Source organism: Anoplopoma fimbria, chromosome 11, assembly GCF_027596085.1.
Source record: "Anoplopoma fimbria isolate UVic2021 breed Golden Eagle Sablefish chromosome 11, Afim_UVic_2022, whole genome shotgun sequence".
Classification (NCBI taxonomy): Eukaryota; Metazoa; Chordata; class Actinopteri; order Perciformes; family Anoplopomatidae; genus Anoplopoma; species Anoplopoma fimbria.
Window position 1 is genome coordinate 22,439,039 of NC_072459.1, and position 18,320 is coordinate 22,457,358.

General features: G+C 41.8%; 3 protein-coding genes across 4 annotated transcripts; 1 reads left to right on the forward strand and 2 right to left on the reverse strand.

The window, feature by feature from the left end:
• The first annotated feature begins 667 nt into the window (after positions 1-667).
• Positions 668-2,329, forward strand: hmox1a (heme oxygenase 1a). Of its 2 annotated transcripts, XM_054606949.1 has the most exons (6): positions 668-769; positions 835-893; positions 1,011-1,122; positions 1,225-1,440; positions 1,528-1,800; positions 1,970-2,329. In XM_054606949.1, the coding sequence occupies exons 2-6, from the start codon at positions 844-846 to the stop codon at positions 2,132-2,134; spliced, it is 816 nt and encodes a 271-aa protein (XP_054462924.1). In that variant the 5' UTR covers positions 668-769; positions 835-843; the 3' UTR covers positions 2,135-2,329. The 2 variants fall into 2 exon arrangements, with proteins under 2 accessions (XP_054462924.1, XP_054462925.1); XM_054606950.1 differs by lacking the exon at positions 668-769 and having other exon boundaries at positions 786-893.
• A 46-nt stretch (positions 2,330-2,375) lies between these two features.
• On the reverse strand, positions 2,376-8,005 carry mcm5 (minichromosome maintenance complex component 5). Its single transcript, XM_054606945.1, has 16 exons — positions 7,685-8,005; positions 7,053-7,179; positions 6,794-6,922; positions 6,528-6,700; positions 6,253-6,408; positions 5,966-6,135; positions 5,685-5,856; positions 5,477-5,588; positions 5,239-5,382; positions 5,078-5,143; positions 4,808-4,984; positions 4,593-4,705; positions 4,369-4,497; positions 4,099-4,241; positions 3,523-3,650; positions 2,376-2,683 (listed from the first exon to the last, which is right to left on the reverse strand). Exons 1-16 carry the CDS (start codon positions 7,855-7,857, stop codon positions 2,582-2,584), a joined length of 2,214 nt encoding a protein of 737 aa, XP_054462920.1. The 5' UTR covers positions 7,858-8,005; the 3' UTR covers positions 2,376-2,581.
• A 1,854-nt stretch (positions 8,006-9,859) lies between these two features.
• On the reverse strand, positions 9,860-18,224 carry gcat (glycine C-acetyltransferase). Its single transcript, XM_054607349.1, has 9 exons — positions 17,942-18,224; positions 15,927-16,057; positions 15,753-15,854; positions 15,476-15,622; positions 14,116-14,270; positions 13,368-13,450; positions 12,257-12,428; positions 11,444-11,565; positions 9,860-10,237 (listed from the first exon to the last, which is right to left on the reverse strand). Exons 1-9 carry the CDS (start codon positions 18,159-18,161, stop codon positions 10,086-10,088), a joined length of 1,284 nt encoding a protein of 427 aa, XP_054463324.1. The 5' UTR covers positions 18,162-18,224; the 3' UTR covers positions 9,860-10,085.
• Between the last annotated feature and the right edge of the window lie 96 nt (positions 18,225-18,320).

Sequence of the window (18,320 nt, forward strand, 5' to 3'; positions counted from 1 at the left end):
TGTGAGCACCCAGACCATATTTAGGAATCTTATCATGTGGATTTTGTTTTCATTTTTTTATAGTGAGAGTAATTTAAATGCAAATCACAAAATACCATTGTGAATCCTTCTTAGTGCATTCATTTTTATTGAGACCGGTCTAACACCTTACTATTTCCGCCATAAATTGGGGCATAAAAATTCACAAGAATGCATTAAAGCTCAAAAGTTCCTGGAGTAGGACCCCCAGCTTTAAGTGCTTGTTTGTGTAGCAACTGATGCGGTGTCATTGTACTATGGCTGGCCTGTGACCAGCTTGTAAAACAGCAGTTCAGATGAGTGACACTCATATGAAGTAGAAAGATCTTAGCCTCTGGTGACGTGGGATTTCTAACAAATAAATGAGATTTAACTGGACCTTTTAACTAAAAAAGTTTGAAACCTTATTACATGCGTCATGTAGGCACATACATGACATATGACCTCTGCGTTTAAACTCACTCTAAGCATTTCGGAGCAGTTGGCTGGTTTGAAGCAGCACGGGGACCAACTTTCATGCCACACTGTTTGATTTCTGCCATATCATGTTATCAGATTTCCCCACAACATTCACACATCTGCTTTGTCATGCTTAAGCCTCAGCAGTGTGTGATATATGGTGAGTCAGCAGTCACACTTCCCGATTATCTCGGCAGCTCTGTATATAAGAAATCTGTGGACACGGTGGACCTTTAACTCAGCGGGGATGACAAGAGGACCAAGCACCCTAAAGGACTTCAGTTTATTACAGGTGTGTTACATACATTTTATTCATATTAAATGTGTTTCATTTAACTAACTAAACCGAATCCTTAGTCTGCATAGATGGAGAACATGAAGAGTGCTAGGAAAAATGAAACGGGGGACATTGGCAGGTATGACTGTTATTTCTAAAGATAATTTAAACACAAAACTGTATGATATGAAAAGTTTTTCCAAAATATGTTATGTTTTAATCGCCTTTTCTGTGTCCTTTTGTGTTCTGCCCTCAGTGATTTATCAGAGCAGGTCAAAGCAGCCACTAAGGACAGTCACGTCAGAGCTGAAAACACACAGCTGATGCTGAGTTACCAGAAGGGTCATATCACCCTGCCTCAGTACAAGGTAAACTCTACACAATTAACACATCGCACTTTTTCTTTTTGTTCAGTTATGTTTTTATTGTCACAAAAAGTGAATTTTTTTTGTCTTTTATGTTCCGATCAGGTCCTGTTGTGTTCCCTCTACGAGATCTACAAAGCACTCGAAGAGGAGCTGGACAGAAATTCTTCCCATCCAGCTGTGGCACCGATATATTTCCCTCAGGAACTTGCCCGTCTGGAAACGCTCGAAAGTGATCTGGAGCACTTCTTTGGCCCCGACTGGAGGGAGAGGGTTGTCGTTCCCGCAGCCACATACAGATATGAGCAGAGACTACGACGGGTGAGTGGAGAGGAAGACCATCAAGGCGATCAGTTGATATACAGTGCAGGCCTGTTGTGACACAACCTTGTTTTTTTTTTTAAACAGATTGGTAAAGAGAGACCAGAGCTGTTGGTGGCCCACGCCTACACGCGATACCTCGGTGACCTTTCGGGAGGTCAAGTACTGGGAAAGATTACGCAGAAATCTCTAGGGCTGAGCAGCAAAGAGGGCCTTTCCTTCTTCTCCTTCCCCGGCGTGAGCAGCCCCTACCGCTTCAAGCAGCTGTACAGGAGCCGGATGAACAGCATCGAGCTGACGGAGGAGGAAAGGGCGGCGGTGCTGGAGGAGGCCGTCGCCGCCTTCGAGCTCAACATCCAGGTGAACCAAGAGTGATTTGACGGAGCAGATTTACTGTGTACAAAGTCAGTGTGGCGTCAGTGACCCATAGTAGCATCCTGTATTACAGTAACACAGAAACATTTATAATAGAAAAAAAAGAGAACTGAATCCGTCAACATAATGATTTTTTTATGCCTTTCTCCATCAGGTTTTTGATGACTTGCAGAAAATGCTGAGTGTCTCAACAGAAACGGTGGACCAATCAGCGGGCAACGTTGTCAAGACGGCCACGTTCCCATATTTACCCATCATGCGCACGGTGGGATTGTGCGTGGTTCTTACATCTATTGGAATGGGAATCTACGCCATGTAGATTCTACCAGCACATCTTATACGGACACGTCCATTTTCTAAACAATTAATGCTTTAAACAAAATTAAGACTGAACAGTGTGTTTCATCTTTAAAGTATCAAATCACAGCTCAAATAGTGATGAATAGTATGAATGTCTTTAATCAAAACTGTTTTTTATGATGCATGTTGAATAAAAAGGATCAGTTTGAAACAAGTCCTCGTATGATTTCAAATACTTTAATTCTTTACACATCATGCAGAAACTTGACAACATCTGTGTGACAGTTTTTCCATTCGGATACATGTAATCAGACAGTTGCTGCCATAAAATCCAGATGCGACTTAATCGATCACTTAACCATGAGCGAGACTGAATATTCTAAGGCATTTAAAGCAGGAATAGGCAGACCCAAAACTATTTACAACAACAACAATGATATTAATATGTATTAGAGCACAGTTTGCTCTACTTGACTCTGTAGAGCACTTTCCTCTGCATGCGGTGCTGCAGCTCACCCCTCCTCAACATCAGGTGGAGGACTTTGTAGATGGCGTGCTCCGGATACTTCTGTTAAGTGGAATGCAGAGAAACAAACAGGAGAATACGATGTTAGAAAACAAACAAAAAAAGGATTGCTTTTATGTCAATGTTTGGTTTTTTTCTTTTTGCTGTACAAATAATCCAACCTGCAAGTTGCTCTTTACGGTAGTTGTGTTTTTGTACATATTTGGAACTTGACGTACTGTGCCTTGCCTTTTTTGGGGATTTTATGTCATTGAGCTACCTACCTACCCTTTGAGTCTGGGGCAGTCATACCCTACCGACAGAACTTTTCTGTCTCTCTGGGTAACTATTCTCCTTCGACAGCTCAGTTGAGTTATGGTGTAACTCAAGGCTCGTTTCCTGGCTCCCTTATATCTTCATTAAACATGCTGCCTCTTGGCCAAGTTTGTCAAAAGAATGTATCTTTTACCATTTTACGCTCAAAACACTCAAGTTATACATGCCAAACTTGACAAACTGATTAATTGCTAGCTACAGGCGTTTTGTTAGTGGTTTTAGCGCTTGTTACATTACATTACAGTCATTTAGCAGTTTGTTTGTTTGCAGAGATTGTTTTCCCCTCTGGGTCAGTGTGGTTTTGAGCCTATGAAATGTCACCCTCTGGCTCCATAAGAGACAGAGAGCAAATATTTTCATTTTCTAACTGACTGGCATACAAATGAAGAGCATAAAAAAACACCTTAAAAAGAAACAAATGTGTTTGCCTATTATGGTATACCAATCATCCTGGGTATATTCTGTGCAAAATAATAAAAAAGGATATGTTTCATTATGTAATGAAAAAACAACCTATAATTGACTGTATGTTCCACTCCCCACCACTATAATAGCGTGAGACCGACCTGTTTGGTGAAGTCTTGGACGATGCTGTGCTCGGACACCTGGGAGCCGATGGCAAAGCGTCTCTTCAGCTGCTTCTCAACGCGTGAGACCATTTCCTGGTCCTCCTGAGAAGTGAAGCCCTCCACTCCTAGAGACAAAATGTGGTTGAAGAGATGTTAAGAATGGAAAATGATTGCAATGTGTCCATTAAAAAGACATGCTTTTACTCCCATGATGCACCACCACAGCCCTGTAAGATGAGCCCCTTCAGGAACACCAACAGTCATGTTCCAAATGTGTTTCTTTGAATAGATTCTAAACAGAAGGTTTTTGATTCAAGTCAATCATATTAATGGATATTGTTACAGTATTTTAATAATACAAGTGAACAATCTTTAGGTTGGTTTGGTTAAGTTTGCATTCATACTTCAACAATAAGCAGAGCAGAAGCTGGATATTTCAGCCATAGGTCTACTTTTTCTAGCTTTAAGAGCCGAGTTTGGTGCCAGCTCACTGCCAGAACTCATTTATGTAGTTTCTCTGTACACACACACACACACACACACACACACACACACACACACACACACACACACCTGAAAGGCTGCCAGACAGTGCAGCATCCAGTGTGGAAACCTGGAAGAGTCGGAGGGCCTCGTCCACCTCTTCCTCTCCAGCCACAGCCTGCAGCTTCATCTTGGCCAGGGACTCTGCGATGCGAATAACAGCCTCCAGCTGCCTGAAGAAGCACAAATGTAAATGTTTACTTAAACAGCACTTATGTATCAAAGATGGGAGTATAAGTTTGGCTACATGTTCATCGCTGATGTGTAAAAGCTGAAGACGGCATCTTGAAAAAAGAATACCTGACAGTGATGGGGATGGAGGGCCTTTTGTTGCTCTCCCTTTCGTGGTCCCTCGCTCCGCTCCTCATCACCACGTACCTATTTTTCAACTTCTCCGCTGCCGCCGCAGAGAGCCGAGGGCCACATTTACTGCAAATAGATATTCAGATCCAGTTATGTTAATGAGCCTTATTTAAAGTCTTTAAAAAAAAGGCTATAGCTTGTGTGTCATCAGAGAGACTCACGTTCTGGCGTAGGCGATGTATTTCTTGAAGGTGGCCAGTGTAATCTCGCCCTCGACGCCCTCCGTCTGTGTCAGGGCGCTCAGGTGAACGTTCATCACGTGACGAGCCAGTGTCTGCAGGCAGAGATGTGTGGTAAAGATCGTTTAATGTTCCCGCTCCTTCGCAAAGGATGTGAAGCAGCGGAACTTTCAGAATAAAAAGTGGTGCCTCCTCACCATGTCTCGCTGATGGTCGTGATGGTCTTTGATGATGAAGATCATGTCAAAGCGGGATAAGATGGTGGGCATGAAGTCGATGTTGTCCTCGCCCTTTGTGTCGTCCCAGCGGCCAAACACGGAGTTGGCGGCGGCCAGCACGGAGCAGCGAGAGTTCAGGGTGGTGGTGATGCCGGCCTGGTGGGGGGGTTGGTCAAGGTGTTAGGTTACCATGTTAACCGCTCAGTACATTAAAAAAGGACATTGTGTGAAAAAATAAATAAAAAATACCTTGGCAATGGAGATGGTCTGTTGCTCCATGGCTTCGTGAATGGCCACTCTGTCATCCTCTCTCATCTGAATAACAAAATGTAGATTTCTCTTTAATACTTTGGTCACAAATACAGTTGTACATCCCTCACGTGCTACACAAAAAATGATTTTTTTTTTACCTTGTCAAACTCGTCGATGCATACAACTCCGCCGTCGGCCAGCACCATGGCCCCCCCCTCCATGATGAACCCGCGGGTGTGGGGGTCCCTCAGCACGGAGGCGGTCAGACCAGCCGCACTGCTGCCTTTACCCGAGGTGTAAACCTGGCAGCGCACAACGAGGGTATGAATCAGCGGGTGAACTCACACACGTGGAGCATAAAACAATTAATTGATGTACTGAGTGTAGGATAACTACCCCGATAGGCGAGCATCTCTCCACGAACTTGAGCAGCTGGGACTTGGCCGTGCCAGGATCTCCCAGCATCAGCAGGTTGATGTCCCCCCTACGAGTGAGGCCGTCGGGCAACCTGAAAAGACGGGGAAAACAGAAATTGTTAACAAACACGCGGGGGAAAAGGTCTACCATAAACGGCGCTGATTTAGAGTGCATCTGATGGTCTCACCTCTTCCTTGAACCCCCGAACAGCAGACAGGTGATGGCCTTTTTCAGATCTTCGCTGCCGTAGATGGATGGAGCTACGGAGCGGGCCAGAGAGGCGTAGACGTTCGGCGAAGCAGACAGCGCTCGCAGTTCCTCCTCCTCCTGTGGAGTGACTGATCCAGTAGCACCGCGTCCTGGAAGGGAAAAATAAACCAATCAACATCTAACCCCTCCCTCTGCATGCTAGAATCAAATGTATAAGACTCAAACATTTGGTGTTTTAATGCAGAAATTCTTCTCTACCTGCTCCTTCTGTGTCCATCTCGATGCCCACCACTCGCAAGTAGGACGCACGAATGCCCACACCGGAGCTCTTCTCTTTGCCTTTGGGCTTTACGACGGCCATCTTCTTGATGGAGTAGATACCCATGATGGTCACTCTGTTGCCCGGGACCACACGGTCACACAGATACCTGTAAGATGAGGAAGGAGGAGGGAAACAGCTTGAACCAACAACCCTTCACATTTCTGATTGTGTTAGAGTGCAGCAGCAGAAAAAGCATGCGTTCGCTTGAGGGCGCGCTCTTTACCGATCACAGTAGAGCTGCAGGTGACGGGGCATCTCCCCGTGAGGCACAGCATCCGGGGACTCCTGCAGGCGGAGGGTCTGGAAGTCAACGCAAACGCAGCGGTCCGGGATGATAAAGTAGGGGTCAACGGGACACTTCACCCTTCCGGCACTTTCACTGAGAAAAGAAAAAAAGGGGATTATTTAACCCTGTGACACAGATTTTCACGTCTCTAAGAGTGGAAGCGGTCACATGTTGGTCGTTCCTGTTATCAGCATCCAGACAGTCGTACTCACTGGTTGCATTTGCGTGGCAGAGCGTAACCCTGCAGGCCCGGAGGCAGAGGGATGTTGTTGATGACGGAGCGACAGCCGCGACACTGCAGGCAAATCTTGGTGGCCTTCGCCCTCACTGGGGTGGCCGAGATGATGATGCCGTGCACCTTCACCAGACGGGACACCTGCTCGGACTACATGGGGGAGAGGAAACGGCAAAAAATGTGGGTCAGGTGGTTTGGAGAAAACTGAGAATAAAGAGGGGAAAAAAGGAGGCGTGTGGGTACCTTGAGGCCACGGATGGAGGCTTGATGTGCGTCGCTCTTCAGCATGACCTGGATGTCCTGGACCGTCTCCTCTCCCGTGGGACGGGGACGAGTCACCTCGTCGGCCACCTCCTTCGCAGCTTCCTCCAGCTGTAAAACAGACCAAACCCTTAATAGCTCACCAGGGCCGCAGACGTGAGATTTACAGACAATTCAATTTTTTTGGTAAGGGGAAGCAAGTGGTTCTTGAGAAGTTAAGGTTTCGTCACTTTAAACTCACCATGGGCAGGTTCTCAGAGGGCACCTTGTAGAGACAGTCTGACAGATCCTCGTCAAAGCTGGCAATGTCCTCCATCTCCACCACCACCCAGTACTCCCCCAGGGTGTAATGTCTCTTCAGGTCATCTCTGATTAACAAAAAAATAAGTAAACCCAAGCATCGACATGTGACAATTACACAAACCTGCCAATGCTGTCACAGAATTGGCCATTTACTATTTGCAGCATGTAAATAGCAGATCTGCTAACTATTTTTAGTTAAGCAGGTGCATTTCTATGATTTACTATTGCATTTATTCAAATGGGGAGATTGAAATATAAGTCAAGCTCCAGAAATGCTAGAGACTACATTTCCCACAATTATCTGCTTCTTTCTACTGCTGTCACACTTTCAAATTCCAACTTTGTAAAGCAGGCTCTGCAGGCCCAAATGGGGATGACCTTGATGACATCATCAGGGTATTTCAATTCCAGATGCTAATTGGTTGACTGGGCCTTTAATGTTGGAGTCTGCTACATTAAGGTTTATAGAGCCGAATGTTTGCTATGTTTTGTTATTAAAGCTGCTAATAAGATTCATCCGCCTCACCACCTCTATAACATATAGTCCCTGTCCTGTCATTATGAGCTCACCTGTATTTATAGGTGAAGCCCGTCCGGTCGGTCCCGACTCGGAACTGCCGGAGGAACTCACGGAACCGCTTCTTGATCTGGGTCTTCTTCTGACCGCCTTCATCCCCGCCGTGTCCATCTCCCCCTCCGAAGTTGTCGCTGTAGTACACTCCCGGGTCGTCAAAGCCAGACATACTGAACCAGGAACCAGAAAACTCGACAACGTGGACTAGGTTTTCTTATTTAAAAGAAAAACAAGATGGATGTACACTGACAGAGACGACGCCGCTCAGTTCTGCTTCTGAAACTCTTCCCGTCTGTTTCCCGCGCCTCGCTTCTCGTACCGCCCCTCGTCTCTCCTCTGATTGGATGGAAGGCGTAGCCGTCTGTCGCCATTGGTGGACGTGGCTGTGCGGGGGCGTGTCTTCGGTGTAAAGGCGGGGTTTGTGAGGACTGGTGGCGCGAAAACGAGAACAGGAGGAGGAGGAGGAAGCATGCGGAGTGTTAGCAGCAATGTGCAACAAAGAAGCATTAAGACAACATTAAAGTTGGGTTACAGTTGGACAAAAACACACCTTGTTTACCACTATTAATAAATACAATATAATACAGCGCTGTTTCGTAAGAGGTCTATCTTTCTTGACATGATTTAGAGTATTCTGTACTATCTTTATTTTGTTGTATAGTATGTGTATTTATTGTCTGTGTAGTTGTATAGTATGTGTATTTATTGTCTGTGTAGTTGTATAGTATGTGTATTTATTGTCTGTGTAGTTGTATAGTATGTGTATTTATTGTCTGTGTAGTTGTATAGTATGTGTATTTATTGTCTGTGTATTGTCTGTGTAGTTGTATAGTATGTGTATTTATTGTCTGTGTAGTTGTATAGTATGTGTATTTATTGTCTGTGTAGTTGTATAGTATGTGTATTTATTGTCTGTGTAGTTGTATAGTATGTGTATTTATTGTCTGTGTAGTTGTATAGTATGTGTATTTATTGTCTGTGTAGTTGTATAGTATGTGTATTTATTATGTCTGTGTAGTTGTATAGTATGTGTATTTATTGTCTGTGTAGTTGTATAGTATGTGTATTTATTGTCTGTGTAGTTGTATAGTATGTGTATTTATTGTCTGTGTAGTTGTATAGTATGTGTATTTATTGTCTGTGTTGTATAGTATGTAAGTTGTATAGTATGTGTATTTATTGTCTGTGTCAATAGTTGAATTTCCCCATGGGGATCAATAAAGGAATATAATAATAATAATAATAATAATAATAATAATAATAATAATAAAAAGGCGATACTTTCAGCCCAAAAAATTGCAGCTATGTCAGTTTTAGAAGCTTGTTTTTTCTTATATGGAATAACAGATAGTGTGTTTATAGCTACAGATGACCAGTAAGACATTATACAAAGCTTTCTTGTGAGACCAATGTCTTAATATTTCACAAAATACAATGTATCCCCATCCACACATGATTTATTACACTACCATATGAGAGTCAACTGGCCCTCATGTGTTAAGGAGATAAGGAGAAGCTTTTTGTGTGTTTATTTTGCATATTGGACAAACTCCAAATAAAATATTTAAATAAATGAATAAATCCAGAATCTGAATATTTTTCATATAAAACAAGTTAAGACACAATATGTTATCTGCTCTTCTGATGAAGTTGGATGAGAAAACAGCTTTCTACTCTCAAACTCTGCATATGCATCATTCTGCACATTTAAGCCCAAACATCCAAGAGAAGCGACAATAAGCGAAAACAGACGGACTTTGATATTTTCATATCCAGAATGCATAAGTCTGCTGTTGCATCTCTTGAGGGAAAAAGGCTCTCATGTGTTGAGATGCAGCATATATGACCTTTGAGTGCTTTAATATTATTGAAGCCCTGACTGTCAAATTTCATAAATGTTTGGGATGAAAAAAAACAACATATCTTCTTTTTCTCCTAGAATCTTTTTCTCACTAGTAATCATAAACAAAGAGCTCCAACTCTTTTCTGTTTTTTAAAGGACAAGTCGAGCGTTGATTCTAATAAATGCTGGTAATGCAAGGTTTTATGTATAGTATTCCCAAATGTGTTATTATCCTAATGATTATTAAATCCACAATCTGTTTAACAGATGATGACAACCATAAACAAACCCGTCTATTGTTAAGAAATACAAGCATTCTTTTTTTTGGAATGCAAACACCTTCACATGTTAGGAAAAGTGCTTTATTCAGCCAATCAAACACAACAATAACATAAACATCTGTTGACCTACAAATGTAACTAATATTTCCGTCGACATCATTCACAGGTCTTGAGAAACAGGCAGCACAATCCGCAAAGAGCGAGCGCTTCGACGCTGTTCAGTGATTCACACTGGTTTTCTGGATCTTTTTGGTTCCTGCGTGTCCGTCCCGTTCAGGGGATGACTCCGTGCTTCCTGCCAGTCTGGATGAAAGCGTCCACACAGTGGTCGATGTCTTCGTCCGTGTGGGCGGCTGAGATCTGAACGCGGATTCTGGCTTTGCCCTTTGGTACGACGGGGAAGGAGAATCCGATCACATAAACTCCTGTGGAGGCAAGAGAGAGAGACGCGTTAATGGAGCCGGAGACAGTTGCTGTGGTAGTCAGGAGGGTTCATCTATAACCATTTCAAACCCACAATGCACTTACTGTACCTCTGACTTTTCATTTATCTAATGTTTATCCATTACTGGTAATCAACTATCAGGACGTAATGTAGAGTACAGCTGAATAAAAGTGCTAGGTGTAAATACTGCAACATTTTATAATGTATTTCAAAAGGAAACAGGTTCAGGGGCCGTATTCATAAAGCTTCCATGAACAAAGATGTGCTCCCAGTAAAGGAATTCTCAGAAAAATCTTAGAATTATTATTTTTTCTATAAATTTCCCCTTACAGTTAAGACAAGATCTTGGTGAAGATAAAAACATCTCAAACGTTAGGAGAGCTCCTACAGTGAAAAACTGTTAGGAGTAGGGAGGAGGACTTTTAAGAGAATAAAGAGAATCTTAAGCAGAGGAGAAAATGGTGGAAAGACATTAAGGTAGGATAAATATTCTCCAAAAGCTGAATGACAGTGAGTTATGAAAATGCTACAAATGATATATTGCAGGGGTAATGTTTGTGGTTGAAGATATTTGGCAACTGCAAAATTGCAACACTTGTTTATAGATTTGCATGCCGAACTTGCCAGCAATCGCAGAAACGGACGAGATCTGAGCCATTTTTTCTCCATTAATATCAAACAGATTAAGTACTAAAATGACTTATGGTAAATAAACACAAGCAAATATATATAACTATCAGCAGGTAAAGGGGCTACTGCGCAAGTAGGCCTGTGTTTTGTAGGCTACTTTTAAAGTATTGCTTACACTTCACCAGAGATGTTCATTTCATTAAATAATATTCAATAAGTACGCCAATGTCTGAATAGAGATTAAATTAGATGATTATTCCTATCGATTTTGCTGTTTGTTCTGTGTCCATTATCACTAAGAGTGCATTTTTCTTTTTTCTTTTTAGCTCAATGAATGCCACCTCTTTAAAGAATGTGTCCTACATAGCAGCTGGGTCAGTCACATCCCCTTACTGAGGTAAAAGTGTCTGTCTTGACCTTGTCTTAACTGTAACAGAAAAATTCTTGGAAAACGTCATAATTATAAGAATTTTGTTAGGATTACGTGACTGGGAGCTACTCTTTGTTGTAGGAAGTTTGAATGAATGCGGCCCAATGTTTTCCCCTGCTGTCTCACCCAGCTTCAGCATGTCATCGGCCATCAGGGAGGCCAGCCGAGCGTCGCCCAGCATCACAGGGCAGATGGGGTGAGCCGAGCCGGAGATGGTGAAGCCGGCCTGCGTCATCTTGTTCCTGAACCTGGATGTGGAGCGGAGAAAGAAATATGAGAGTCACGAGTACGGAAGGATAGCAGTGTCAACGTCAACAGTGAAAGTTTTTCAAACAGCTCAAACAGGAATATGTGTAATGTGATTGGGCCACAAAGATCAAAAAGTCTGTCTGTATATCCCATGTTTGCATTCATTTTTTCATGACTGCGTCAGGGCTGTCACAATATCAGATTTCTTTTACACAATTATTGTGATATTATCCCGATATGTAGAAAATTTGAACAAATAATACTTATAATGCTGTCAGTCAAATTCGTCTTGAACTTTGTTTATGTATGTGTGTGTATGATTAACATTATATGAATAATTTATTGTCAATACTGGTATATCGCGACAACTCTAGACTGTATCCAGGAAGAATATCCAACTCCTTCAAGATGTGTCATGAAGTCTATTTTAAAAAAACAATTCAAAAACAAACGGGGACATGTTGAACCACCCTGCAGCCTGTGCAAAAGAAAGCTGATTTGGTGTACTGTTCAATAAATACATTATTAACACTGTTCCTCCCTCTAGGTTTGTCAGTTCCATAAACAAACATGACATCAAACACTTTTACTAAGTTTGTTTACAAGATGTTTATCTATAGAGGGAACCATAAAGTGCATCTTTGGATGGATGGGAAAAACAACACTGAATGGAGATGAACATAAACGCACCTCATGGTTTTGGCCGTCATGCTCTGGGAAATCTCGTTGGAGGCGAGCAGCAGCTCCACCGCCCGGGTGGCACAGCCCACCACAGGGGGGGGGAGGGAGTTGGAGAACAGGTACGGCCGGGCGCGCTGCCTCAGCAGGTCGATGAGGGGCTTGGGGCCGACTGTGTAGCCACCTGAAAGAAAAAGAACCAAACGTTAACTTGTTGGTTTATTAGCAATCTAATATGCTTTGTTGAAGGAATACCTCGACATTTTGGGGAAATCTGCTTGTTTGTTTTCTGACAGAGAGTTAGATATTAAGATTGATACAAATCTCATGTGTGTATGATAAATATAAGGTGACATCCAGGAGGGCGGTTAGCTTAGCATAAAGACCGACAACAGGGGGATACAGCTAGCCTGTCTCTGTTTGACATTATGCAGCAGACTATGTCCTAAATATGAGCAGTAACTTCCTGGAGTCTACGCTGGTTGCCTGACAACTGCTCACACTGTGGCATTTAAATACACTAAACATGAGGTGTTGATAAGTGAACTTTAGCAGTGCTAGATGGCAGATTGTTTTACCTTTAGACAGAGCCTGGCTAGTTGTTTCCCCCGGTTTCCATTGTCTATGCTAAGCTAACTCTCCAAGACGCGCCATTTGCACTCTTTGATCTAATTTTGCACCTGAAAACGTACAAGTGTATATCTAAACTAGAAAATACACCAAACAGTCAAGTCACAGTTTGTCTGTCCAAAATGTCATGACTTTTTCACTTTCTCCTATTAGACATTTGTGTGTCATAATTAGCTTATGAATTCTTGAGTTATGGTTAGACTACTGTGTAGCGAGGTCACAGGTCACACTTTTATCCACCAAATTCTAATCAGTTCGTCCTTGAGTCCAGGTGGATATTTGCGCCAGATGTAATAACATTTCTTCAAGGCGTTCCGTAGAAATCACGTTCACAAGAATGGGACGGACGAATGGACAACTCCTAAAACGCATAAAAACTAAGCTTTCTATACTAAAAACAAATAAACCGTTCATTCAGCTATACGGTTTGAAAAGCAGTCATAACCATAAATACGCCGAGCTCATCAAAGTCACAGGTCGGATGAAGACGTACCAGCGGCTCCTCCCAGTGCTTTCCCAAGGGTGGAGTTAACGATGTGAACTCTGTCCATCACTCCCAGGAGCTCGTCGGTTCCTCTGCAAGTCACAGGGAGGAGAACCATTAGTTTATCCCCTTCATGATGACAGTAGCACATGGAGCTAGATTTGTTTTGGATTTTCTTTTTTACAAACAACAGTTCATGTCAGTACAATATACTGTAAGCTGTAATCACAAATGTCTGCACATGGGGAGGGCAAACCAAGTAAATTAAAGCTAACGAGCATAATCTTTTCTCTCTATAATAATGTCCCATCTCATCTGCCTCCCACTTTTACATTATCATGTATAACACCTTAATCTATATTTAAGATTATTTAACTTAACTTGATAGGGTTTTGTCAAATCGAATACGCAATACTATACTAAATATTATCAAGTGCTATTTAAAGAATCAGTATATTGATGAGGTATTGAATCAACATACTGACCAGCTAATATAAAGCAGTATTTTTTAACACTATTTAACATTTTCAACTTTTGCCAATTTCATATCCTAAAAAAATAATTTTGTCTTATGTGACAGGAGGTTAAACAGCTAACATGGCACTCAAGTCCCTTTGAAACTGTTGACATGATGGGGCACACAGCAGGCTGGACTTTTCATGTCCCTGTAATGGTAAGCTATGAATAAAACAGACTTTAAAATGATTTTAAAATACATATTTTGGATTTTTTTTGCATTAATCAGGATCTTCCCCACCTGCCTCGGGCCCCCAGGAATCCGGTGGCGTGGCATTCGTCTATGAACACCATGGCTCCGTACTGTTCAGCCAGGTCACAGATTCCTGATAAGGGGGCCACGTCTCCATCCATAGAGAAGACTCCATCTGTCACTACCAGGCGCATGCGAGATGACTGAGGAGGACAAAACAGAGTCGGCACACAGTCGAATCAATACAGTAACCCTTATCTGACCCTGTCACCTCAGCAGTATGGGTTTAATGCACCGTGAAACGCAAATGGACTATCAGACTGACCTGTGTGAACCCTTCTGAATAAGTCCAGCATATGTCATTAGCTGTAGCTCGGTTATTCAGGTAACATTAGCTCCATGAGTTGGCTGAAAAGGGGCTTGCCCGAGCTGGTGATAGCTGCTGGTGGATTCAAGAGCCCCTCTAAAGGACGTATGTCGCCCTCTGGTGGTGGTTTGCATGTAAAGCCCAGTGAAAGAATGCATGTCTGTAGTGAATTTTGATGAAATACACTGTTTCAAAGTACATGACACTTAGCAATTCCATTAAATAAAAATCTATCTCCGTTTCTTGATTGTGATTATATTTGATTGGCAAAATAAAAAAAAGTTTCTATTATGTTTTATGTACAACGCTGCAAATCATTATTTATACCATATAATTTCAAAAATGCTGTTCTGGCACAGTTGATGCAGTCAATAATTAAGGGAATAACATCTTTTTTTTTTCTGTAGGAAAAATAAATAAGGAATGGATGTCTTTTTTTAAAAAGTTTTTTATATTTCCTCACAATAATCTTGAAAGACATGATAATACTCTTCCCAACCCATTCGCATAACTTTTGGCCATGCAATGAAATAGTTCAGCAGTTTTTGCTTGTGTGTGTATGTGTGAGTGTGTATGTGTCTCTCTCTCGCTCTCTCTCACAAACACACAACACACAACACACACACACACACACACACACACACACACACACACACACACACACACACACACACACACACACACACACACACACACACACACACACACACACACACACACACAGGCCCCCCAGAGAAAACCTCCCCTAGGGTCCCCTGTTGTCTAGGGGCAAACCTGTTTCCAGCTGTCTCGTTCAAAAGGAGAATCTTAAATATGCACTTGACGGCTACATACATGATGTAATGCTAAAAGAGGCTAAAGCTAACACGTCCCAGGCAATAAGTCAGTCTAGATAATAAATAAAGAACACGCTGTCAATAGTTCTCTGAAAGAAATAGTCCCTGATCACTGCTAACATGTTTGAATATTTGATTTTACCTCTGGACCAGAATGAGAACATGACTCTGATCATAATGTTAGAATATTAAGGTCCACACACACCTGAGACTCTTTGAGCTGTTTCTCCAGATCTCCGAGGTCCATGTGTTTGTAGCGCAGCCTCTTTGCTCGACACAGTCGGATCCCATCGATGATGGAGGCGTGGTTTAGCTCATCGGACAGCACTGCATCATCTGGGCCCAAAAGAACCTGCAAGAGAATAAGTAAAAGGATACTTTACTGATCACAGTCAGAGAGATCTTTCTCTAAAGCATAGACATACCTCATAAAGCATGACATACCTCATAAAGCATGACATACCTCATAAAGCATGACATACCTCAAACAGTCCCGCGTTTGCATCAAAACAGCTGGCATAGAGGATGCAGTCCTCCCTCTCATGAAACTCTGCCAGCTTCTGCTCCAGATTTTTGTGTAGATCCTTTAAGCACAGAGCAAACTCATTAACCTCCGTGAATTTTAGAAAACATTCATGTTTTTTAAGGCCTCATACCTGTGTGCCACAGATGAATCTGACAGAGCTCAGTCCAGCGCCGTACGTCTTCAGAGCATCGATCCCTGCCTGCACCACCTCCGGGTGACTGGACAGTCCGAGGTAGTTGTTGGCGCAGAAATTCAATATGCCTAAGAGAGAGAGACAGAGAGGGTTTAGATGGAGAACAGGAAACCTATGGTCAAAATGTCCCTGTGCAATCCAAATCAGTAAAACCACAACCACAGAGAGCAACTCAAACCCTGCAGTAGAAAACCAGCCTGCTTTTTGCTGTGGTTTTTTTCCAAAGGAAAGTGACAATAAAGCCAGCGTATCAGAACAAAGACTGAGACAAAAAAAACAATGCATGGGACTGTGGTGCTGCCATCCAGATGAATTCAACCAAGTCAGTTACACACATGAGGGGCTAAAGTCAAAGGGCCATTCAGAAATCAGCTGAGTAAGTTTGAGGGCAAACCCTGAAGTGTAAACACTTGCAGAACAGCAAACAGAATAGAGATTAGCTGCTATGAAAGTCAAGTTCACAACTGCTTTACTTTTTATGTTATAAGCCACATATAATATATTTGACTGCAGAATTGTCTTGATTTATTTGAGATTATCTTAAATCATGTTTTACTACTTTATTTTGTTGTATAGTATGTGTATTTATTGTCTGTGTAGTTGTATAGTATGTGTATTTATTGTCTGTGTAGTTGTATAGTATGTGTATTTATTGTCTGTGTAGTTGTATAGTATGTGTATTTATTGTCTGTGTAGTTGTATAGTATGTGTATTTATTGTCTGTGTAGTTGTATAGTATGTGTATTTATTGTCTGTGTAGTTGTATAGTATGTGTATTTATTGTCTGTGTAGTTGTATAGTATGTGTATTTATTGTCTGTGTAGTTGTATAGTATGTGTATTTATTGTCTGTGTAGTTGTATTTATTGTCTGTGTATTGTATAGTATGTTATTTATTGTCTGTGTAGTTGTATAGTATGTGTATTTATTGTCTGTGTAGTTGTATAGTATGTGTATTTATTGTCTGTGTAGTTGTATAGTATGTGTATTTATTGTCTGTGTAGTTGTATAGTATGTGTATTTATTGTCTGTGTAGTTGTATAGTATGTGTATTTATTGTCTGTGTAGTTGTATAGTATGTGTATTTATTGTCTGTGTAGTTGTATAGTATGTGTATTTATTGTCTGTGTAGTTGTATAGTATGTGTATTTATTGTCTGTGTAGTTGTATAGTATGTGTATTTATTGTCTGTGTAGTTGTGGATTTATTGTATGTTGTATAGTAATTTATTGTCTGTGTAGTTGTATAGTATGTGTATTAACATTGTCTGTGACAGTTGTATAGTATGTGTATTATTGTCTGTGTAGTTGTTATATGTGTATTTATTGTCTGTGTAGTTGTATAGTATGTGTATTTATTGTCTGTGTAGTTGTATAGTAATTTATTGTCTGTGTAGTTGTATGTATGTGTATTTATTGTCTGTGTAGTTGTATAGTATGTGTATTATTGTCTGTGTAGTTGTATAGTATGTGTATTTATTGTCTGTGTAGTTGTATAGTATGTGTAATTGTCTGTGTATTGTATAGTATGTGCTCATTGTACTATACAGTTGTACAGACAATTTATTGTCTGTGTAGTTGTATACAGTATGTACTATACAACTACACAGACAATGTACACATACTATACAACTACACAGTTGAGCACATACTATACAACTACACAGACAATAAATACACATACTATACAACTCACAGACAATAAATAATATAAATAAACATACACAGACAATAAATACACATACTTTACAACTGTCACAGACAATTACTCACATACTGTGGAACTACACAGACAATAAATACACATACTATACAACAAAATAAAGATAGAAACATGAGTGGAGCTCAATATCAAGATAACACATGAACAACAACACCAGCAGCTCTATCTGCATGGTGCGTTTGAGGACAACCGGGTTATTTAGATGCACCGATACTTGCGTAAACCACTCACTGCTGCGACTGCCTTCCACGTTGATTTGAGGTCCCTGCTTTGACGTGATGATCCTCTCTGCTTTCCACGTCCCCGCCGATCTGATGCCGTCGAGCTCACCCTCCAGCACCGCTCTGGCTTCGGCGACGGCGGAGTAGCTCCGGTTCAAAGCCGAGGCCGAGGGCCGCAGGGCTCCCCGGACAGGTGTCACCAAACCCCGGGCAACTTTCCCAAGAGACATGACCGTGGAGCCGTGTGTGTGTGTGTGTTTGAGGTGTCAAAATGTGCAGGAGAGCAAGAAACCGGACGCACAACGTGGCTGAGTCACGTAACAGAAGTAGGCGTATGTGTGGCTGTCCAATCAGAGGCCAGGGTGGCTTTTTTCGTCCAATCAGATTGC